Raw genomic sequence first — 24,066 nt, 5'->3', positions numbered from 1 at the left:
AGCAAAAAGCTTCGCTTTGTTATTTACTAACCTCTTGCTCTAGTGTTTTTGTAGAATTTTTAAATAGGCTATTCACCCCCCTCTAGCCATATTAGGACCTTTCAGTAGCCCTTGGGCGGCCTTGGCTCCCGGTGATCCGCCGCCGGCGCGATCGACTCCGGCCGCGACGACGAAGTGCGAGGGTGCAGGAGTCCCTCCCTCTCGAGCTCCAGCAGCCGGCGCTCCGTCATTGACGACGGGCGCCAGTCATCGGTAGCGATGAGTCTCACAGGCATTTTAAGGCGGAAGGAAGGCAACTCTACTACTGCTCGAGGGTGCGCGCGCGTGAGATGGCAAGAGAGCTGAAGCGAGAATGGAGGCAGAAGGCGGAAGGAGCGACAGCAACGGAACCACGGTGTATTTATAGACGGCAGCCCGCCAACGGACAGATCCGAAAGATACGGTAACTCATCCCATAAATGTGCCACCTAACGGTCCTTATCCCTCTCACAGACGAGACGCTATGAATTCCGCGTCGATACAGTGTCGCAACGGCTCCCGCCTGAAAAGGCGCGCCCAACGGGCAGAAAGGCGAACCGCCACGGCCCTTTCCTTCCCCCGTAAGCCAAGGTACATACCCACGAAAGTCTCGAGAGGTCGCAGGCTGACCCGCCGGATGGGTTCGACAGCCGATCTCGAGCACCAAAGTCAGGGATGCCCGACGAGTGGACGGAAATCGAGGCCCGCCTCGAGAACTCGCTGGAGATGTCCAAGGTAGGGTTGAGATGGTCGAGAGGAATCCCCCCGAAGGGAGGCATCGAGCCACTGGACTCTATCGAACGAGACCAACATCCCCGACCGCGTCGACCACGCTTTATGAGAACGCCTCCGAGCTGCAGCTGACCCCTTCGAACGGGGCACAGGTTCTCACTTGGATTACCCGCTAGAAGCTCAATCCGGGGTAGATGACGCTCGCTCCATCGGGAGTACGTCGAAACCCCTGCACGGAATAACACGGACGAAGCCTTTCACAACGGACGTCGAGAGTGCTTCCGCAAATTGGGCAGTATAACCCTCGAAGGAGTACAAAAGACTCCTCCAAGGGCTCGGGGGCTACCCCCGCGGGGTCGCTCGCGCGCCCCCACCGAAACTCAACCACAAAAATATAGTCTCCACTCGAGCGCAAGCGCTCGAATGGAGACACGGGGGCTACTGTCGAGGATATCAGTAAGGGGTACCCCAACCGATATGCATAACGAGAATATTCGTACGCAAGTCGAGGCCTCTAACTCGACGCCCTATACGCCCGGTCCTCGACGACCGTAGCCTCGAACACGGAAAGAGCGTCCTGCGAATCGACCAGGGCTCGAGCGCCGGCTACCGTCGAATACGGAAACAGGCTCGAGCGAATCGGAAGGCGTCGAGCGCAAGGACGCCGCCCGCCACCTGACATGGGCACGGGAACCATGGCATTTAATGCGTCTGCCGCGCTCTCACCTAACCCGCCAGTCACGGGAAGCGTGATAGGAAACAGGCACCCGTCCTGTCGTTCTTTTTGCAGCCTTCTCCACCAAACGAGCCAGAACATAGCAGGATGCAGAGAGTGGGTCGGAACGTCCAATCAAGACCCCCCCTCGAGACGCCCAAGGTCAGCGCTCTGGCTAACAAGGCGTTACATGGCATCCGACCCTCGAGTAGGCACGTTTCCTTCCTAGGGAAGGGTCGGGCGTCAAATGACAGCGCTTCAACCACTCCGACGTAGCTGCTACCGCGACGTACAAGCATGCAACACATAAGTCAGTCCAGGACGGCGCACAGGAACGGGATTCAGGGGCACGCGTAATCATTATCAAGACACCAAGACGAGACGGCTCGAGGCCACGCCGGTACGGAGGCCTCGAGTAGGTCAGCGCGCCATACCTCTATCGACCGCTACTCTGACGCCTATACATGTACCCTGGGCCTCTCCTTGGAACTATAAAAGGAGAGGCCCGGGAGCAGATACAAGGCGGGCGAGACGAGGAAACACAAGTCATACGAAGTAGAGCAACCTTACTCCACCTCAGTTCTTATCACTCTTGTATTCACCCCTGTACAAGCACTTAGGTGCAAAATAATACAAACACTCCTCCCGCTGGACGTAGGGCCTTCTCTTGTCCGAACCAAGATAAATCTTTGTGTCTTTCTGCATCACCATCTGGAAAAGGGAGCACGCATTCAAATTTTACTCGTTGGTGTGACCTACCGGGGGAAAAACACCGACAATGTTTAACCGAGACGGGCCTACTGCCGGCCGGTGGATGCTGGCCTTGGTAGGAATAATGGAGGCGGGCAGTCGTCTCCATTCTAAAACCCAAAATGAATCGTAGTGAGCATATAGCGTGGTTTGACATAAAACATACAAGATGCTGCCTCGCAAAGCAGTTCTTCTCCTCCTGCTGTTGTTTTCAACGCTAGGTGTTCACCAATATGTGAACGGTGAGCCAAGAATATGTACAGAGAGACAGAAGGAGGCCACATCCTCCACACCTGCAATGCATTCATCACTTGGCGGAGTTCTACCGCAGCGCCACCTGATCGTGATAGTCTGTGCTGCAACTCGGTGAGACTCGTTTGGAACATGCATGGACACATGGGATTACAGCGAAGAAGAATTACAGAGAGACAAAAGATGATGAAACTTATATATGACTGCTGCAGGTAACCTAGCTTCTCATCACCAAATAGAATTTGCTGTCCTTGCAAGAGAGTATCAATCGCTAGCTCAAGTACATAGGAGTGCTATTACCAATATCCTTCTAACATTTTTCCTTCATGATGATGTTTTGTACCCAGACCGTTTGTCGGACCACCATGCATCCCGCTAGTTAGCTCACCGTAACCTGGAGATCGAGAGAAGATACAGCTTCTAGTTTGTAATAAGATCCACAAAAAGAGTATGAGACTATATGATGTGTATCTTCTATTAAGTGTTTGATAACTGCTTCAGGTTGATTAAGATTCAGTTTGGCATTACGCGGAATGTATATGCTGGTGTATCCATTACGTGGAATACGGAACGTCTGCCACATTGACACTACCCGTAACAAGTGTCCTAGTCCATCTTGATGAATAAACAAAAGCGAGTAGCAAAAAGAAAAAGAATAAATAAAAGCATATAAAAAATGGGAGTTGTTAAAATTCAGGTACCTGACTTCTGACTTTCTTTCATATAACGGTTATTGCATATATTTTATATTAAAATTATAGTTTTAATTCATTGTAATTTTTGTAGACATAATATACAATTTTCGGATCTAGGAATGAAAATCCTGATAGACAAAACTACAAACCCCACAAAATCTAATATACGTTGATACAAAGACAATTAACAATTCACAACTTTTTCTATAGTTAAACAAGGACAACAAAAATAATAATATATTGTAACACAAGCAATGAATAAACTATAAACAAATACAACGTGGCTGTGCCACACGGACAACTCATCGTCTCAAGTAACTCAAATTTTCAAGATCCTGACGTTTAGAAAAAGTGATAAAAAAAGAACCGGGCATAGAAATTGTTCGTTATAAATATTTTTTTGGGATAAAAGTTTATTTTCCAACAGTAACTTGCTCGGCGGTCCAACTTTCAATTTTGAATTAGGAGAATGAGACGGTACATGACAATTTTCCTCGCTCAATGGATAACGAGCCAACATGACTTTTCGTTGAGCTTTCTTAACTGATCTGTTCTTATTTATCATATAGTGTCACCGCACACCACAAGAATTTAACATAAAAACATTCGAAAAAGAGGTGGTGAATAGTTTCAGGAGACACCTGCAGTCTTTTAGAAACACCTGCAGTCTTTTAGAAGTCCTTTATTGCTAATGAGCTTTGTTCCTGCATGGCATGCATGTGTAGGCTGATATGTATGTGTGCCTGTGTTTGCAATGGCTGAATGTGGCAGTTGTTTACGTTTTTGTTTTTAGGAACATTTATTTCCGTACTATCGTCTTTCTTATCATGGAGATTAAGAGAAGCGGAAGAAGTATTTTGTATAAAATGATTAATTTTTGTAAAATGAAGGCCAAATATGACGGAGAAGCCTTGAATTTTTGTAATATGTTAAGTTGATTTGAGCTTGTGATATGTTTAGTTGATTCAGAATTTTGTACGAGTTTCAATTTTTATACGCATGTCCTTCATATATGTCAATAGCTTGTGATATGTTCAGTTGATTTGAGCTTGTACAATGTGTAACTATTAGTTGATGTCTAGCTCGGCAGCTTGTAAAAGCAACTTGCATATTTGGGTATGAGCAGAACATAAACCGTAGGTGGGAGTGGATTCTTAGTGGGTTTAAACCACAATTTGGTCAATAATTTGGTGCAGTGCGGGCTGAAATATCAATATGGTCGGGGGTGGACTAGTTTCTATATACGTGGGAGTGGATTGAGGTGGCCTAATTAATAGAACAAAGCACGTTTAGATAGGTGTGGGTTAGGTGTAGATCTCAGTCCACTTCTAGGTTTAGTTACCAGCAGATTAGCTACACGCACGTGCGCGCGTCATCGGCACCGATCGGGATGGTTCAAACATCGTACCACCAGTTCGGTAAAAACCATCCGCTTCATCCAATTTTTATATGTTCAATTGTATAAGCTGTCTTTAAATTGAACCCAATTATAATAGTCTTTGGTTTGGTCTTAAACTGGTCAGACCGATGGTCCAATATGATCATAATAACTAGAGAATATTCCCAACCTAGCGATTAAGATAGTTTTGAAAGAATTAATTATACTGTCAATCATCAAAGATCTAGTCCGGCACTAGAGTTACGAAAGGGGTTGTTTGCATATATGGACTAAAGTTTAATTAGGAGGTGTTAAAGATGTCATATCGGGGTATAACATCGGATGTCACATAATAATTACAGGAGCTGTGGCTAATTTGCGAGACAAATCTATTAAGCTTAATTAATCCATCATTAGTACATATTCACTGTAGCACTATATTATTAAATCATAGACTAATTAGGTTTATAATTATTCTATGCTCCAAATTAATGTCAAACATCCGATCCGACGGACTAAACTTTAGGATGTGAGAACACGTGCTTTAAGAAAAGAAACGACTAGTTTTAGCGTTGTGTCACCTTTTTCGTTCCATTGCAATAGAGTTTCCCCTATGTTTAGATCCGCTGCGTCGCGCTCTTGTGCTGTTTACACACTGCAAAATTTAGCCCCTGACGCCGACTCTTCCCATGCTGCAACCCAAATCGCAAGCCTATGCTTCGGCAGAGGAACATTTTTGTTCTCCATTTGTGCAATGAAGCATATCGACACTAAGAACTATTTGCATGGTTTAATGGGTGTTTAAAAATGCTCCACTAATGCTAATCCACAAACTGACAATACCTTTTTTTCCTAGAGCTGTTTGGTTCAAAAACATAGAGTGAAACTAAAAATATAGAATGGAGCAATTCCAAACACCCCTTAGAAAATCAATCCATTTATACTCAAATAAAGTGTTTGGGTACAAAACATTATATAGGAACTATTTATAGTTAAAGAACTGTTCGGTTGGCTGACTTTCGGCAGTTGTTGATGATGATTTGTTGTGAGAAAAAACACTATGGCCTTGTTTAGTTCCGAAATTTTTTTAGTTTTCCGAATTGTATCACTTTTGTTTTTATTTGACAAATATTGTCCAATTATGGAGTAATTAGGCTTAAAAGATTCATCTCGCAATTTACAGGTAAACTGTGCAATTAGTTTTTATTTTCGTCTATATTTAGTGCTCCATCATGCATGTGCCGTAAGATTCGATGTGACAGGAAATCTTGAAAAGTTTTTGGTTTTTTAGGTGAACTAAACAAGACCTATTTCATAACTAAAAAGATAAGTCCAAGCGAACATAATCTTAACTATTATCCGTGTGTACTTAAAGAAGCAGATCGACACTCAAAAGCTAATTTTGATATAACGAGGGAGTATATTAAGGTATATTTGATCCATCTAACTAAAATTTACTTAGCTAAAATTTCAAAACTAAAAGCTTTTTTAGTTAAATTTTAGTTGAGGTCTAAATTTTAGCTAGGTTAAAGCAGTTAAAAAAACTAAAATTTAGCTGGTCTTTTACGAGTGCTCTTTGAATCCGTATCAGGAACATATCCTGTGCAACCCAGCTTCGTGTGCAACCTATGCAAGCATTAATTAAGGCAACAGGATCTAGATCTAACGTCTGAGGTTTTTTTTCACTTAAATCTTCTCATCTGGATACACACGGGTTAGATTTAAACCCACAAGTGGAGGGGTTTAAGTGAAAAAAACCTCAGACGTTGGATCTAGATCCTATGGTCTTAATTGGTGGTTGCATAGGTTACACATGAAACTGGGTTGTATATAATACGTTGCCCACTTAAATCGCCTGCAACATATAGTGTATGTTTGGTTTAGGCTGTTAAAGTTTAATAGTTATTGTAATAATTTTGTTACAGTTAACAATTAGTGTCTAATTATAAACTAATTAGATTTAAAAGATTTATCTCGTAAATTACTCTCTAACTATATTTTTAATTTTATAAATAACTTATATTTAGTACTCCAAGCATATTCCAAACATTTGATATAACACTGTGGGTGGATGTAGACAGCCAGTTTGCTTTTTGGTGGGGTCCTTCCGTCGCGCGGAGTTGCTCATCCAGTCATCCACTCCACTCGACGCCGCCCCTCCAATCCGTCGCCTGCCATGGAGCTCCGCGAGCTGGGCGGTACGGGCCTCCGAGTCAGCGCCGTCGGCTTTGGCGCCTCCCCGCTCGGCAACGTTTTCGGGGACGTGCCCCGCGATACCGCCCGCGCCGCCGTCCGCCGCGCGCTCGACCTCGGCATCAACTTCTTCGACACCTCCCCGTACAAAAACCCCTCGCCTCCTTTCCTATCCCCTCCCATCTCTCCTCGGCCGCCGACTGATGCCGATCCGACCGCCCACCCGCGCTCAGGTACTACGGCGGCACGGTCTCGGAGTCAGTCCTCGGCGATTGCCTCCGCCACGCGGCCGTTCCGCGGGACCGAGTCGTCGTCGCCACCAAGTGCGGCCGCTACAAAGACGAGGGTTTCGACTTCTCCGCCGACCGTGTGACGCGCAGCATAGACGAGAGCCTCGCCCGGCTGGGGCTGGACTACGTTGACATCCTCCACGCCCACGACATCGAGTTCACCCATCTCGACCAGGTCCGGCCCCCCGCCCACCACCTGTTTGACGAATTGCCAGGCTTCCGTGCAGTGAGCTTTAACCTCGAATCTGGGCACACTGACTCTCATTCTCGATGTAGATTGTGAATGAGACAATTCCCGCGCTCCAGAAGATTAAGGAGAGTGGGAAGGCACGTTTCATTGGCATCACCGGGCTGCCCCTCAGCATCTACCCTTATGTCCTCGACAGGGTAGCACCAGGCTCGGTGGACCTGATTCTATCTTACTGCCACTACGGGATCAATGACACCTCCCTTGTTGATCTGCTCCCCTACTTGAAGAGCAAAGGTGTTGGGGTTATCAGTGCTTCGCCACTCTCCATGGGTCTTTTAACAGATAATGGGCCACCGGAGTGGCACCCTGCACCAGAACAACTTAAGGTATATCCTTAAATCTTTTATGTGCCTGTTGATTGAACAGCAAGCTTTTGAGAGTGCAGTTTTATTTTTTATGGCTGTTGCATAATGAATTGTGAAACACAATATTTTTACTGTCCTAAGAGGCATGGTGACAGTGTAAAAACCCCATATTTAGGGTGACCTGTATTTTTTCTTGTGGCCTGTATTTTTTTAGTTCTGCATTTGTTTTCCATAAAGGATTTTTGGAGCTCCATAGATGCCTGAATTCTACTTAGGAAATGAAAAAGGTACAATTCATATTCATTTATTTTTCGGTGATTGTATCAAATCACAGGGAAGGAAAATGTTCATAATAAGAGGTGCAACATTAATTTGCAAGGATTGCAAAGTAAACATATTTTTATTTTATAGTTTGAGGATTTAGGTTATATAGCGCTTATGGCTACAAATGAGAAGAATAAATAAAAATTAAGGGCCTATGATGACGAGATTTTGAGTGGGGCACTTGTGCAAGGAGAAGGTGTAAGGGATAGAGGGAGGGAGGGTCCAGGTCCTTCTCTGGTACCAGAAAAGGGGAGGGACGGGTGATTGTTGTCACTGAAAATGTGGGCTTGGTCTAGGGTGGGTTGTGTCCTAAGAGAGAAGCAATGATTTTTTATGGGATCTTAACATTGGGCTGGGAAATGATTTTAGAAAAGCCTCATGGTCATGGATTACAGAAGACAAGCGACACTAGGAAGTTAGGAGCCATTTCAATCATTTTTAGTTTTTTCATTAATTTTTGTTGTTTTGGGTAGTGAAACTTATTTTTTTGGTTTACGGAAAATAGGATTTTAAAATTTAGGAAAAAATTCCAGAAAACAAGTTTTTGTTTGTTTTGGCAAAAGCATCGAATGCTGCATAATATGCCCATTGGCTTGGAATGTACTCCTTTTCTGGTATAGTTTGACAGATTTATCACCCTCTATTGACAGTCCTCTGCAGCTATCCTTTTCTTACAATAGTGTTATTATTGAGTTACATAGCTTGTCTATCCACTTAATAAGCCTGAACAGGCAACAATGCCACAATTTGTCCTTTTGTTGTAAGATGATTAATCAGTTAAGTGGAACTATCTTTCTTGCCTGCTAGCTGAGTAGTCGATCCTTATACAGCTTCTTCCCAGTGCCGACCCGTTTCCTTACTAGTTCAGAGATTTCCATACATGGGGCATTGGGGCCAACCTTGTCACCATCTACAGCTTGTCATATTCCCAGGAGATATCAAAACTGGTAGCTGTGGGTGATGGCAGGCTGTTCTTTGACAAACTTCCTTGAACTAGGTTTATGGGACATGATTTTGGGGGATCGACTGCATGCTGCAGATGGGAAAACAGTGAACAGGATGAAAGATCATATAATTTTCTTATTGCTTGATTTTGACACTGACAGCAAGGACATGGAGCTAACAAATCCTATCTTGTTCCATACTTGAATAATCTTATGAATCCAGTCTAATTTATCTATCTTAGCTATTTTTGGAAGAGGTAGCAGAGGGATAGAGGATCAAACCTGATCCTTGTATGCAGAGCCAGGGCAGGCTTCTTGATGCACCCCCACCTATGTCTGTTATGGGCCATGTTGGGAACTCCTGTGATACTGCCTCTAGTCGATATTAATTGATGTTTCAGAGTCAAATTGGTCTGCAGTTAGTTCAGTTTTTCTGTAAGAATCTCCAAGTAATAACAGCCAGAGGGAGTACTTATGTCCCACATGGTTTTTAAGTTGTTGATCACGTCCTCAAGTCATCAATTCAATATAGCATATATTTTTTGTGCACAGTTGATGCACACCACCGCACCACAGCAATGTATTCTAAAGTACCTAAACTAAATCATACATAAGTGTAATTTATTCAAGCTGAGTCCATAGGAACTAAACAAGTGCCACGACACCACAATGTTTTTTTTCTTGAATCCACAGGGTAGTTGTGTATCATTGCATTAACTTAATACCACACCCACACACTCAAGCAAAATATATATCTTAACTGAACTCTCAAGGATAAACCATCCCTGTGGAAATAGAGAACTCTGTTTGGCATAACAAATGTTCATGTCGCCTTCTATATTTTGCTGAAGTTTTTTTTTGGTTTGTGTTTGTTTGTTATACATACTGTTCCAATCAATGCTAGAAATTTTTTTGACAAGAATAATATTGCCTGTTTATCAGTCAGCATGCAGGGCTGCAGCAGATCACTGTAGAAAGAAGGGGAGAAGCATTACCAAGCTAGCTATGCAGTATAGCTTGATGAATAATGAAATCTCGACAATTCTTGTTGGAATGAACTCTTCAGAACAGGTAGACTGGATTTTTTGGGCTTTTGCTTTCTATGCAGCATATCCATATTATTGCTTGATGAATAAATAATATATTTTCAAACTGGAGCTGCTAGAGCATATTCTGGTTGGTTTAGGAAATTATAAGAAATATTATTATCTAAGCTTGAATTTTGAATATCATATTTCTGTGCTTCCACAATCTAAACCAAATGTGAGCTCTGAGCAGATCTCCTGTTGACCTCTAGTATATTTGGCTTGAACTGTATCACATGTGGCCTAAAAAAATTTCATATTTCTTTGTTGAATTAAATAGGAATACTGGAATAGATTCATTGTCGTCATAGTTTTATCACTGTGTTGAGCAGTTCATCCTTCATAAGGTAATAATATATAGAGGATATCCATGTTAGTTGAGGCCTGTATTTTTCTTATAATCACATCTATAAACTAGTTCCTATTTAGTTAGTTGGTTAGTACTTAGTACATGTTTGTAAAATTTTGAAAAACTAGAAGAGCAAAAGATTGCCAAGCCATTTCTCATATCTTGTACAAACTTTACAAAACAAGGCCAGCATTGGGGTTTCACAGTCCCATTTAAAGGTTGCTGTGTCACCATGGAGAATCATTCAGTTTGCTTGTTGGGACAGAAATTTAGGATGGCAATCTAGTGATTTCTGGTATAACGTCTTGTGTTTCCCTGATACAAGGTGGAGGAGAATGTGGCTGCTGCACTGGAGTTGTCAACATCAGGCATTGATGAAGAACTTCTGCGTGAAGTTGAAGCAATTCTTGAGCCTGTGAAGAACCTGACTTGGCCTAGCGGCATCCAACAAGTCTGATGGCCAAAAGCTGCTTGTCTGATTTGAGAAGCTAGTGTGATGGACGTATCACTGCTGTTCGATTTAGTCAATTGTGCACGCAGCATCATTGACTGCTGATTGGGAATTTGCAATGCCGTATAGCTATTGATGAAAGGGGGCCATTGGGACTGTTGGGCTTTTATGGTTGGGTCCTGTGGTAATTTAGACGTGTCGAATGAAGGCGACACGAGCAATAAAAGATCGATGCTGATCACTGAATAAGCGTCTCACATGCATCTGGAGTGGAGTAACACTAGTTAATTTGGTTGCGCACCACATTTACAGGGAAACAAGATGTTGCTGAATTATGCACCAAACATGGATTTGTTTTTCATTTACTTGTTCTCATGAGTATCAGTGCAAACTTATGCTGTTTACTTTGTGGACACAATGTTTTGTCAGTTCATACAAAAACTCACAGGAAAGAATTTATACAACAAAAGATCGCTAGTTACTAAAACTGTATTTTCGTATGGCTGATGAAAATTGGAACACGTCTAAACCTGCCATCTATCTAAGACATCGAGAACCTTGAACAGAACCTCCCAGAGCAACCCAAAGATTGTGACGATGAGAAGGAAGCGTCAACTGTCAAGGAGTTGGAAGAAGTGTGAGCTAGGAATCCTTTATTGCTAAGCCGTGGTCGCCGAGGCCAACGGCCCCCTCCACCGCCGATATGATCTTTGGTACCGACATGCCACCTGAAAGAACAATCTCTGCAACAAAATTCCCCATTCAGACCAAGAAAACAATTTCTGCAACACAATTCTCCCCATTCACATCAAGAAACTCGTACTGCACGACACGAGGAGAGGAAGACAGGTGATGCACTGATATGATGCTGCCGTTAATTAGTTATTATATATTACCGATGGCCTCCCGGACGGAGAGGTCCGGGATAATGACGTCGGCGCGGCTCATGAGGAAGATGTCCCCAAGGTAGAGGTTGTTGGTGGGCACGTAGACGCAGGCAAGGTCCTGCTGGTCGCCGCGGACGCCGGCGCCACGCAGCGCCACCGTGGACGTGATGAAGCCCAGCGCGTACTCGCCGATCCTCGGGTGCCGGATGATCACCACCTCCTTGAAGGCTCTTGAGCTCTGGTCTGAATGAAACCGTCATGCATCAAGACGATCGATTAGAGACGAATAATAATCGGCGTGCCATCAGCGTGTGCATAGCATATATATGTCATAATAATTTGGTACCTAACCTGGCGATATTGCGGCGCTGATCTGCTTGGAAGCCGAGTAGATGTGGCGCACCAGCGGCATCCTCTTGATGCAGAACTCGCCGAGGCCGAGGAGGGAGGCGCCCAGCCACGACGACATGAACACGCCCACGAGGAAGATGAAGCTGATGGAGGTGACAAACCCGAGGCCTGCACAGAGAGATGATGAAACGTGTTCATGCATCATCGTCAATATAGTAGCAGAGAACGCTAGCTGACGCGATCGATCGATCAATCATAGTTCATTTCTTATCGCAGCATCAATCTCTTATATTGGATCAAGAACGCGATTGATTATATTATTACCGAAGAGATGTATCCCGAGATGGACGTAGATGGGCGAGAAGAAGCCGTCGACGAAGCGGATGAACCACCATGTCGTGTAGAAGGTGATGGCGATCGGGAGCAGGATGACACTGCATGCATGCGACAGGACAGAGTGCCCAGGCTCAGGCTCAGGGGATGACGTGCAAATGCGAAGAACTACAGTGTACATTCATACGAGGACGAGGTTGCGCACTATACCATCCAGACATAAACTTCTTCCATGCCCAGCTCCGTATCACTCTCGAAAACGCCTGCACCATGGTTGACAAATCAGCAACAGCACTTGAACCAACTATCCTCTGTCTGAAATCGCGTGTGTATAAGAAAAAAAATCTCGATCTCCTGTTTATTTATTTAAATTAAACGCACCTCGATGCCGGTGGGATGGTGGTGAAGGTGGAGCACGCGCGCTGACGTCGTGGGCGGCGGCGGCCCGGCGATGATGACGGGAGCGGTCGGCTCCGAGTCGTCCTCGTCGCCGGCGACATGCTCGCCGGCCACCACCGGGAGGAGCATCTCCCGGTCCCTCTCCCTCCCGGCCATCGCGCTCCCCGATCCAGCAGTACGTAGATACGTGTCTCGCGCCCTGCCAGTGAACGTGGCGTGGCCCAACCGCACTACTACTATTTTTGCGCCAAGCCAAGTGCGCCGTCGCAAACGCCGGATCGGTGACCGCTAGCTAGTGGAGCTGCTGATAACTGCTGATGCAGCAAGGAATTGCCACGTGAGATCGAGCTGCACGAAAGTGCCGATTGAGGGCGTTTTGGTTTGAGAAACACATCATCTTAGATCTTAAATTAGGCTATGGATCACAAGTTTATCTACAGTTTCCATGCTTGGCTTAAGAACTGACGTCATTTGTGGCTTCCGTTTCCCCTTGGCTTTAGAGTTGATATTTCACAAGGAGATCATGATCCTTCAAGGCACCAGGGGCAGAGCATGGGCCAAATTTGAGCAGGGCCAATCTTACTGTCTTACCATTACTAATTAGATGCCCAAAGGGAGTCTCTACATTAATCCTCACTAGATGTGATAGGAAAAAAATCCTTAACATTCTTACAAAAAATAGAAAGATCTGACCGTCAATTGGATGGACTCTAATCCCCATTGCTATCAATAGCCATTAGATCTATTATGGGCTTGTTTGGCACAACTCAACTTCACTAGTAAAGCAGTTTTTTTAGAAAATAGCTTCATGAAAAACTTTTTAGGTGAAGCTGAGCTGTTTTGGAAAAAGTGTTTGGTAAAATAGCTTCATCAACTATTTCATGCATAGACGAGAGAGAGAAATGAGAGAGAGAGCTGCAATAAGCTACTTTTTGCAGCTCCATTCCAACTCATGTCTTTGTGAGAGGAGAAGAAAAACAGCTTCACCCATGAAGCTGTTTTAGAAATAAGTGTTTGATAAAAAAAAACAGATCACAACTGCTCATGAAGCTGTTGTGAGCTGTACCAAACATGCCCTATATTTTCTAAACAAATTACCCATCATTGCTATGAAAATACCCTAAAGCAACCCCTAAATTATAAATTATTTATCTGACTTAGCCATTATAAATCAAACATTGATGAAAACTCGCAACGCATGCCCAATAACAGATCAAATTTATATATAAAAAGACAGATCTAACTGAAAAGGAAAACCCTGATTATATTATTCCTCTCATACTCTGTCTCTCTCTCTCGTGGTATTAGCTAGAGCAAAGCCCCACCGTCACTCAAATATAGTCGCTGAGCTTTCAACCAGGAAATGAGGCGGCGCTTCCTCCCCAGTTACATTGTGCCGCAGGTTCTTGGCAACCCTGGCCTGTGATCGATCTATATATATTTGGAGTAGTATATGTTAGATATTTAAGCAATTTCCATGTTGATTTAATCTAGAAAAATAACCGCATAAAACTGATGACATATAGGTAATTTATCATGGCGATGATATTATCATATATTGTTAATTTAATCATTCCATCATGATTAAAAACATGTGAACATAGCATGTTTAAATTATGTATTATCGTAGCAAGCATAATCATATTATAATCCATAGCAGCAAGAACAACCGGATGTTCGTAAACCATATAAACACAATGATCTAGAGCATGATAAAACAATATAACATATATCATAACAACAGCAAAGTATAGATTGAGAGTATACCTAAAGGAGGGTCCCATGCCGAGGGCATTGTGGAGGATCCACTCTCACTAGTACCAGCCATGGAAGCAGTGAGTTTGTTTGATATCGTGGACCTCAGTCGATGCATGAAAATGTTCGTAGTGCCGAATCCCATGAACGCAACGCACCCAGAGAAAGAAGACGATGATGATAGAGAGAGCAGTCGTGTAGTCGCTCCCTAAAAACCTAATAGCCCAACAATCCTGAGCAGGATTCTCAGACGAGCGGCGGTTCCGAAGGCACCTGCTCTCCTGATACTCCGTGCGTGCGGAGTACTAGGACGGAGATCGCCTTTGAGGGTGGATTCTGGTGTTTCTCGGTTAAGCCTTTCTCTAGACGGGACTCGACTACATATCCTCGCAGGCCAAGGGAGGAGAAGAGACTTGTAGATAGGTGAAGAGAAAGAGGCAGGCGAGAGGTTTTTATAACAGCATAATTAATCATCATAATTTAAAAGAGAAAATTCCTGAAATTATGACATCACGGCACGGCACACCCACAGCCCGGCCAGCGGCGGTGGCGACGCACGCGCACATGTGGCATGTCTTCGTTCTTTTCTCAACTTCTCAATATAGACGAATAAAAATCCAACCATATAAGTCGACTATTAAGGTTTAGTCAATATCTTGAACGGTATTATTTATTCATCATGTTATGTTACCGACCATAGAGTTTAATCATTTAATTTAAAATAGGCCAAACCCATTACAAATCCAACAGTTCAAATAAACTTTATCTTAATAATGAGCAGGTGCCATATCTCTAATTCAACCGCACCACCACACGTTGATATGATTGTTTCTTAGCTTAGAGGGAATATATATAATGTATCCTGGTCTCTATATTTAAGCCATATATGTTGATGTATATGTTAAAATATTTGCATAGGACTACATGCCATGTTCCATATATGTGTATTCATATGTTCTCAAAGATACAGTTTTGGCCATACACAAATGAAAATAAAAGTAAAGAAAAAACTATATGCTATCTTTATACATGAATATAATCAACACTTGGTCCCGCACAGTGACAGAGCCAAAAAAAATATAGCTAGGGCTAGTTCTAACGTGAAGATGAACGAAAAAGCTTATGACACAAATTGCACAGTATTCATCGACTACGATTGCAAAAAATATATATAAAAAAAACTAGAATCACAAAAGTTGTTGTGAAAAAAGCGAACGAACAACACAAGATGTTACCACAAATTTGCAAAATAAATTAAAGTAACCGGCAAAGCTGCTGCCCCTACCAAGTTCCGCTTCTCCTCCCTCCATCGTTCCTAGCGATGGTGGCGAGCGGATGGGCAGTGTGCTGCGCTGGCATGTAGCAGTGGCCGGCGAGGGTGGCGACAAGCACGTGGCTGGTTCCTTGCAGCGGGCGGCGGAGTGAGCCACGGGCGGTGCCTGGCAATGGGTGGCGGCATCTGCCTTAATACGGAATTGGGGGTTCGGGAAGCTAAGCATGAGAGCCAGACCGTGTTGCTGGATAGGTGATTTAGGGAGCCAAATTGGACCCTTGTTGGGCCCTTGGGCTAATCTTAACAAAAAAAGGCTTAGTTCCCACTTCCCACTACCTAGTAGAACCAGACATTGTCTTTTTCGATACTCAGTGTTGCGGCTCGCTCTCGCTCGGCGCCATGTGTTCTTCTTGTTTCAGAGCGGCCTCTCCTTGGTAGCTCGGTAGCCGAAGCTAAGGAAGAAGAGGGGGTTCCGGGTCTTGGACGACGCTGTTGGTAGCTGGGGGCGGCCGCCCCACCCCACCGCTAGGGTGGCTCCATCATTGGTCCCACAACAAAATGTTAGAAACCCATGTTTATTAATAGAATTGGAGGGAACCTCATGTTGCGCTAAATGAAATAGTGCATCAGAGGGAAGAGCAAAGAATGCTAATCCCAACATATATATTCCTATATATTGTTGGCACACAGATTTTATTACTTTAGAAACAAATTTTCTAATGACTTTCCGACCGACGAGGAGATACCACCTTTAGAATCGGAACAGCAACTCCAGCAGAGCCCCTACTTAGGCCACAATAGCTAAATATAGAGGCTTAGGCTAAAAATCAAACTCCAGCAGGGCTCCTACTATAGACCTCAAATTTGTTGGCCCAACAAAATCTACCTCAGCAGAGCCCCAAAACGTCTGTTGCAGCTGTTTTCCTCGCGCGGGCTTTCTTCCTGCTCGCGACGAAAGCCGCGCGCACCGCCGCTTCCTTTGCCTGCTCATACTGCTTCCTTCCCATCGACATGGCGCTCGTATCTTCCTTCACCTCGCGGATAGAACTTCCCCTCCCCTGCATCTAGCTCGCGCAGGCCCCTTCTCGTCCTTCCGTGAGCAGGAAGGAAGACGGCGTCGCCAGATCTACTAGAACTGACCGGCGCCGCCAGGTTCTTCCCTCTCCTCGGCTGGTTCCGCTCTCGGCCAGCTCCCACCCCTGCCTTGCAGCTGTGCTTGCGAGTGAGCCCTTTCCCTGTTCGTCCGTCCGTCCCCTGCAGCTACGCCATCGTTGAGCGTGTGTTGCCCCTGCAACATCAGAGCACAGGTCGCCGGACACCCTCGTCGAGATCCACCCGCCCTGGATGCTATCGAGTGGACGTGACATTGCCCCCATCCTTTCCAATGTAACAGACATGCTCTATTTTTTTCTTACTTTATTTTTGGGTAAATCTGCTGACAAGAGTGGCAGTATCTGTTGGTCTACAATTTTGCACGGACTGATGACGAGGATGATTTTTTGGAGCAATGGTGGGAGGAAGAAAAATCGGATGATGATGATTTGGTTGCGCTGCTGCTAGTTCTTGTTGAAGACAGAAAGGAGTCATAAGAGGATTTCAGAACAGGAGCTTTGTTTTGAGGGCTCTTGCTGGAGTTCATTCTAGAGAATAGGACCCTAAAAATTGAAGGAGCACCCAAATAAAAAGTAGGGACCATGTTTTGGGGCTACTGTTGAAGTTGCTCTTTTAAGGAGCCAAATTAGACCCTTATTAGGCCCTTGGGCTAATCTTAACAAAAAAGACATAGTTCCCACTTCCCACTACCTAGTAGAACCAGACATCGTCTTCGATACTGTAACATCCTAAAAATTCACATTCAAAAATCACTCGCATTAAAAATTATTTTCAAAATATATTTCAAAAACTATAAAATAATTTGAGCTCTATAGTATCTCCATCTAATCCATCCATATTTTTCGCACACAAATAACAGCGTGTACCAGCAAGCTTACATGCAAGAAAACATAGCAGTGCACCTACATGAATATATATCTCATGCATGCATGCAGGACGAGCATGCACCGTCCATTTGCATGCACCTGCATGCAAGGACACGGTGATTAGGCACCGTCCATTTGCATGCATCGTGCATGCAAATTAGGCACCGACCATGCGCTACAGTAGCATTTTTAATGGCACGCAGCTGAGCGCTTTGGCCTATAAAAAGCCAGCCTCGGGTGCTCACTCTCACCACCCGAGAAGCACATTCACTCACTCGCTCACTCACTCTCACTTCGCGTATACCGTATACGGCCATACGCACAAGCCGAGCTCACTGTCGTCGCAAGACGAGGTGAGCAGCTCATGAGCATCTCCTTGCTCTTCTCTGTCTTTCTGTAGTATTTTTCTGTATTTTTTCCTTGTATTTGTCTGTACCGGTTCACTGCCAAGAACGCCACGAATAGAACCATGACATACAGAAGAGCTCTAATGACCCCTGCTAATTTCTCTCTAACCATGCATGTGTGGGCCATAAGCATTAACTCCAAATAGTACATGCATGCAAGCAACATGCACTACCAGCCAAAATTCATCTCGTGAAGCATGTATTTATTAATCATCGTTAGCCTTTTTCGCATGATTAAAGTCCGGCCATTTCACAAATGCCACATGCTAACTCTGATTTTAATAATTCTTTTTCCTAAATTCATCTAAAATCATGATCTACCTCTCATATTAATTTCATAATTTTTGGAGCTCATTTGAATTTATATGATTATTTATCTGTACCTGTTGTCTGTGTCGTTCGTCGCGTATTTTAGCTGACGGAGTGAACGAGCCGGAAAACGAGAACGTTGGAAACGAGTACCGCGAGTTTGACGCCGAGGACCCGGACTGTCAGCAGGAGTTTGCCGAGGACGCCGACGGAGGCAAGTCCAACCGATCCCCTTTGATGCATATTGATCCTATTTTTAAACACAACCCGTAGAAGCCGTTTTAAATATTGCATGTACGATATATGTACGAAGTATTTCCACTGCTTAGTTAAAACCTGTTGAATAGCCATCCTTGAATTGATATTATCCGGTAATTGTCTTGTTCGAACCTACGAACAAATAATATGCTATGACAGAAATATTATTATTTAGTATGCTTAGGACTTGTTACTCATCCCGGATACTCATCGCTATATTTTCTCAAATATAATGATTTTAAAAGTAAAAGGTGTGAGTGGTGAAAATAAATTGTGGGTATTGTGAAAGGGTTAATGAACAAGTTATAAATGTGATTACTATGTAGATGGGGCGGATGGGGTCTCTTTTGGGGATTCCCTGGTGTTGTGGCTTATACCTTGCGGGGTTAAGCGTGAAGATATCCGTCTTGTCTCGATTAAGGACTGAGTTGATGATTCATCTTGCCTAACTCATTTATCGTACAACCACTCGTCTTGCATGGGAAAGGCTTAGTCTAAATTCCTCTAGTTAGTATGGCAATCACCTGGAGGCAGGTGTGCAACGGGACACTAAGTGATGTATCTGAAATTGTGGAAATATATGAAAAGAGCTTTGTGAATTATTGTGGTATCATGAGATGTGGCCTTAGTGTTCCCGTGGTGAGCGCCATTACTTAGCTATGGAGGGTAATGACTTTGATGGATCTGTGCTTGCACGACGGTGTAAGTTATGGTATCCTACTTGTGGGAAAAGTGTACAACCTCTGCAGAGTGTAAATCTATCTGGATAGCCATGTCCGCGGTCTCGGACGGGTTATGGTTTGGTTTCAACAACTAGATGGGTTGGGATGAGTGAAAACATGTGAGAGAGTGTGATTTTGGAAATAAATGGTTGACTGCCATGGTATTGTGGGAACAAGGGTTCAACAACACTTAAAATTGTGATCAAACCCCCATTTTCAGAAGTATTATCATATGTGGAAAAAGAGTTCTTTTACAACAGTACTTGTGAAATGAAACCTTGCATATGTAAAAAGATAGCTTTATGCAAATAAAACTAAGCCTCATCCTTGATTTATCCATATGCATATATATTGTTATCCCCTTCCGTAGGGTAAGGTTGGATTTGCTAAGTACTTTGTACTCACCCTTGCTTTATTAAACAGAGGAAGATCCGGACTTCGATCCCGAAGTGGCGTTCGAGTAAGGTCGTGTCTGCACCCAACTAAGCCTGTGGCATTGGGACTCGTCAGATGTTCGATTGTGATATCGTTTGTTTCTGGGTCCTTTGGACCTATGTTGTATTTTGGTGTCTTATTATTATAGCGTGTCTTCCTTGTCCACGCTTACCGAGACTACTGCGCTGAAACTTATCTGATGTAATAAATGTGTTACTAGCCTCCTGGGACTAGTATTGTATCACATTTGAGTTCCTGGTTTACCAAGGGCGCTTCAGGTGGTGTCAAAGCCGTAGTTGGCTGTAGGACGCGACCTTAGGCTTTTCTGGACCAGTATTTTACTAAATAAACGTATTTTATAAAATTTCTTACCCTCTTCCCTCTATTTGAAAAAAAAAATTTACTCTCATCTATGTCTTTCAGATGGCAGAAGGAGTTTGGACCAGCAGTTACTGTCTAAGTGTAGAAGGCTTTTCCAAGCTCTTGTATGCTACCATGCAGAAACTTGGAATCAAGGATCGTCCAGAATATGAAGGTAGAGAATATGAAGAGCATGAGACCGAGCGGTGTGAAGTTACTGTCTATATTGGGAAAAGTGAGGACTTCCCTAATATAGCTGAAGCTTGGAGCATGACTGCGACCGGATTTCGGTTTGCAGATACATATCAAGCCGTCGCCCGCAAAGCCTTGAGATACCTATGCCAGATCTACGAGAAGCCCATCACCCGTACACCCATGAGGTTCTTTCCACCCGACGAAAAAGACCGACCAGTTTGGAGAACCCGCATGGAGCTCTTGCAAGGACGTTACTCACTTGAAGATGACCCAACTGTGGTATTCATGACCACATACCTACTTGCTCTAGATAAGCAATATGATGAGCAGGCCTCAGAGTTAAGGAAGTGCATCCATCGTGTGTAGGAAGCCGAGATCATAGTTAGAAAGCTCCATGTGCAGCTCGCGGAAGCTCAGGCCCAAGCAGCTGCAGCCGAGAGTCGTGAAACCGCCATTGCTGAAGTCTTGAAGGCAGCTAAAGACCGCCATGCTCAGGAGTTGAAGGATGCCTACCTTATCACCAGGATCAAAAGAAGGATGTTAGCAGAGGAAGACCAAGAGCCCATAGTCCTAAAAGGTATCCCAATCATGTCCCTAAAAACCAAAAGAAAGATGGACATAGAAGGGTCATCAGCTCCCCCACCCACAGAAGCCTCTCATGAAGCTTTAGAGTTGGAGCCCAGTAAGGAAGAAGGATTTCCCCTCCTCACCCAGCCGGCACCAAAAGAAGATGGTGACCCACCTCTTAGTCCAAAAGAAGAACCACAGATACCAAAAGCATGATCCACCTCAACACCAAGGGAATGAAGCCGTTCCGTCCGAAGAAGTTGAAGATTAGTATCACCTAGTTCCTCCTTTTTGTCTTGGGGAAGTGAAGTTTACTTCACTTTTGTTCAACCTCCCCAAAGTAGATGAACCGTATTGTAGTACGCTTATTTCCTCCATTACTATGTTGTAAACCGCCCTCTTATTCAAAATATATATTTGTGCTTGTTGGTTGTGCTAAATAATTGAGTGCTCTATGTTGTTCCCTTACGGGATGGCAAGTCTTAAAACTTGCACCTTTTTAAAATATAACGCCTTAACAAAAAAAAACAACATCACTCAATAGATCTAACCCTTATCTAATGCTTTCTCATCTTAACCAACAGATGCCTCCCAAACCAGCTACCCGCTCTCAACCAAGTGGTCGTGCAGCTAGTAGACAAAGCCAAAATCCAAATGGAAGTCAAGCCAATGCAAATGTTGATGGTATTCATGAAGATGAAGTGAGTCAGACTAGGAACCATAATGAAGGAGATGACTTGCCCCCTCCTCCAGTAGTTGACTTAGCATAAGTCATGGCAACTCAGACTCGCCTTCTAGAGACCTTGGCTCAAGGCATGAACCGCCCTAGGAACAACCGTGGAGCCGGAGTCCAAGACAAGATGACTGAGTTCATGAGGCTTAAGCCACCCACCTTTACTAGATCTGACAACCCCATGGAAGCAGATGATTGGCTTAAGGTGATTGAAAGGAAATTGGACACAATCCACTGCGATGGAAGGGATAGAGTTCTGCTAGCATCTCATCAGGTGACAGGAATTGCCCTTTCTTGGTGGGAAGCCTATAGTGGAGCTGTGGACAATGCCAACACGATCACATGGGAAGAATTTGTGGATGAATTTCGCCGGTACCACATTCCAGATGGGATCATGAAGCTGAAGGCTGATGAATTTCGCAACTTGAAGCAAGCAAATAAAACTCTGAGTGAGTACATCTTCCAATTCACTGAATTGTCTCGCTATGCCACAGAATTGGTCAACACTGATGCCAAGAAACAGACAAAGTTCATAGAAGGATTGACATGTGAGCTCAGAACCCTCATGACCCCACAGATTTATCCAGATTTCAACACATTGATGAATAGGACCATTCTGACTGATGTGGCCAAGACTGAAGAAAGGAAAGAAAACAAGCGCAAATTTCTGGAGCGCAAGGTTCAAGATGGTGCTAGATCCCAGAGGCTGAAAACCTTTAGCCAACCAAGCCAGCGGAATCAAGCTCCAATGCAGTTTCGCTCTCCTGCTAGTGTCTCCAATAACCAAATGCAGTCATCATATCAGCCCAAGACAACCTATCAGAATCAAGCTTATGGCAAGACTCAACAGAACAGCACTGGTCAAGTCACAAACAATGTGAGAACTTGCTTTAATTGCCATGAGACTGGACACTACATTGCCAACTGTCCCTACAAGAACAACCCACCAGCAGTATCCACTCAGTCCCACACTGTTAATGGACCAAGACCTGCAGTGTCTGGAGTCAACCGTGGTTTCCCTCGCAACAATAGCAACACCAACAATAATAGCCAGATGATGAAGCAACCGTAGAGCCCGTGTCAACCATATTCATGCTCAGGATGCTCAGACTGCTTCAGGAGTGGTACTTGGTGAGTTCTTAGTCGATTCAGTACTTGCAACAGTATTATTTGATTCTGGAGCATCACATTCATTCATATCATCAAGTTTTGTTGAGAAGCATCAAATACCCACAGTACTACTAAAGTTACCCCTAATAACCCGAACACCTGGGTCTGACATCAAATGTCATCTAGGTTGTTCAAATGTAAGGATCATTCTAAGTGGGGTAGTTTTCTTAGCAGACTTAGTAGTGCTCAAGTCCAAAGGAATAGATGTTATCCTTGGAATGGATTGGTTAACCAGACACAATAGAATTATTAGTTGTGCAACCAAGGAAGTATCATTAGTTAACCATGAAGGGATTAAAGTGAAATGCCAAACCCGAGGATCTAAAGTTAATCCAATGGTCTTCAACTTGGATGCAAGAACCATAGAGGAAGTACCGATAGTGCAAGAATACCCTGATGTATTCCCTGAGGAACTACCTGGAATGCCACCAGACAGGGATATAGAGTTCATCATTGATCTTATCCCCGGGACTGCCCCCATAGCCAAGAGACCTTACAGAATGGCTCCGGCAGAGTTAGCTGAACTAAAAGAGCAGCTAAGAGAATTGCAGCAGAAAGGTTATATTAGACCTAGTTCTTCACCATGGAGAGCCCCAGTCTTGTTTGTAAAGAAGAAAGATGGAAGTATGAGGATGTGTGTGGATTATAGGTCCCTAAATGAAGTCACCATCAAGAATAAGTATCCCCTGCCAAGGATAGATGACCTTTTTGATCAGCTTAAAGGAGCCAAGTATTTCTCTAAGATTGATTTGAGATCAGGTTATCACCAACTCAAGATCAAGAATAGTGATGTCCCCAAGACAACCTTTGTAACCAGATATGGACAATATGAGTTTACAGTGATGTCTTTTGGGTTAACCAATGCCCCTGCCTATTTCATGAACCTCATGAATAAGGTATTCATGGAAGAGTTAGATAAGTATGTTGTATTCTTCATTGATGACATACTTATCTACTCTAAGAGTGCTGAAGAACATGGGCAACACTTGAGAGTAGTGTTAGAAAAGCTAAGAAGACACAAGTTGTATGCTAAATTCAGCAAGTGTGAATTTTGGCTTGAGAAGGTTGCATTTCTAGGCCACATCTTGACAGCTGAAGGAGTTGCAGTTGACCCTGAGAAAGTAGAAGCTGTCTCCCATTGGCAGGAACCCACCAATGTGAGTGAGGTTAGAAGTTTTCTTGGATTAGCTGGATATTATCGA

The 24,066-nt window shown here is 44.0% G+C and overlaps 2 protein-coding genes across 3 annotated transcripts; one reads left to right on the top strand and one right to left on the bottom strand.

Annotated features, from left to right (window-relative positions):
• On the top strand, positions 6,631-11,105 carry LOC8063259 (L-galactose dehydrogenase). The gene is made up of 5 exons (XM_002443138.2): positions 6,631-6,877; positions 6,967-7,198; positions 7,300-7,599; positions 9,789-9,917; positions 10,606-11,105. The coding sequence occupies exons 1-5, from the start codon at positions 6,717-6,719 to the stop codon at positions 10,735-10,737; spliced, it is 954 nt and encodes a 317-aa protein (XP_002443183.1). The 5' UTR covers positions 6,631-6,716; the 3' UTR covers positions 10,738-11,105.
• On the bottom strand, positions 11,056-12,975 carry LOC8063258 (protein LIKE COV 1). 2 transcript variants are annotated; one of them, XM_002442089.2, is made up of 6 exons: positions 12,684-12,975; positions 12,513-12,565; positions 12,294-12,403; positions 11,970-12,137; positions 11,628-11,861; positions 11,056-11,474 (listed from the first exon to the last, which is right to left on the bottom strand). In XM_002442089.2, exons 1-6 carry the CDS (start codon positions 12,855-12,857, stop codon positions 11,374-11,376), a joined length of 840 nt encoding a protein of 279 aa, XP_002442134.1. In that variant the 5' UTR covers positions 12,858-12,975; the 3' UTR covers positions 11,056-11,373. The 2 variants fall into 2 exon arrangements, with proteins under 2 accessions (XP_002442134.1, XP_021301916.1); XM_021446241.1 differs by having other exon boundaries at positions 11,107-11,474; positions 12,513-12,617; positions 12,684-12,961.

The sequence above is a fragment of the Sorghum bicolor genome, chromosome 8 (genome assembly GCF_000003195.3).
Source record: "Sorghum bicolor cultivar BTx623 chromosome 8, Sorghum_bicolor_NCBIv3, whole genome shotgun sequence".
NCBI lineage: Eukaryota > Viridiplantae > Streptophyta > Magnoliopsida > Poales > Poaceae > Sorghum > Sorghum bicolor.
This window is presented reverse-complemented; position numbering and strand designations above follow the sequence as displayed.

What these genes read in the sequence shown, in the direction of transcription:
- LOC8063258 (XM_002442089.2), bottom strand. Translation starts at nt 12,857, where the DNA reads ATGGCCGGGAGGGAGAGGGACCGGGAGATGCTCCTCCCGGTGGTGGCC. An exon ending in ACCATCCCACCGGCATCGAG is followed by an intron (nt 12,566 to 12,683) that starts GTGCGTTTAATT and finishes ACCATGGTGCAG; the next exon opens with GCGTTTTCGAGAGTGATACG. An exon ending in AAGAAGTTTATGTCTGGATG is followed by an intron (nt 12,404 to 12,512) that starts GTATAGTGCGCA and finishes GCATGCATGCAG; the next exon opens with TGTCATCCTGCTCCCGATCG.
- LOC8063259 (XM_002443138.2), top strand. Translation starts at nt 6,717, where the DNA reads ATGGAGCTCCGCGAGCTGGGCGGTACGGGCCTCCGAGTCAGCGCCGTC. An exon ending in AACTTCTTCGACACCTCCCC is followed by an intron (nt 6,878 to 6,966) that starts GTACAAAAACCC and finishes ACCCGCGCTCAG; the next exon opens with GTACTACGGCGGCACGGTCT. An exon ending in CTGCACCAGAACAACTTAAG is followed by an intron (nt 7,600 to 9,788) that starts GTATATCCTTAA and finishes CCTGTTTATCAG; the next exon opens with TCAGCATGCAGGGCTGCAGC.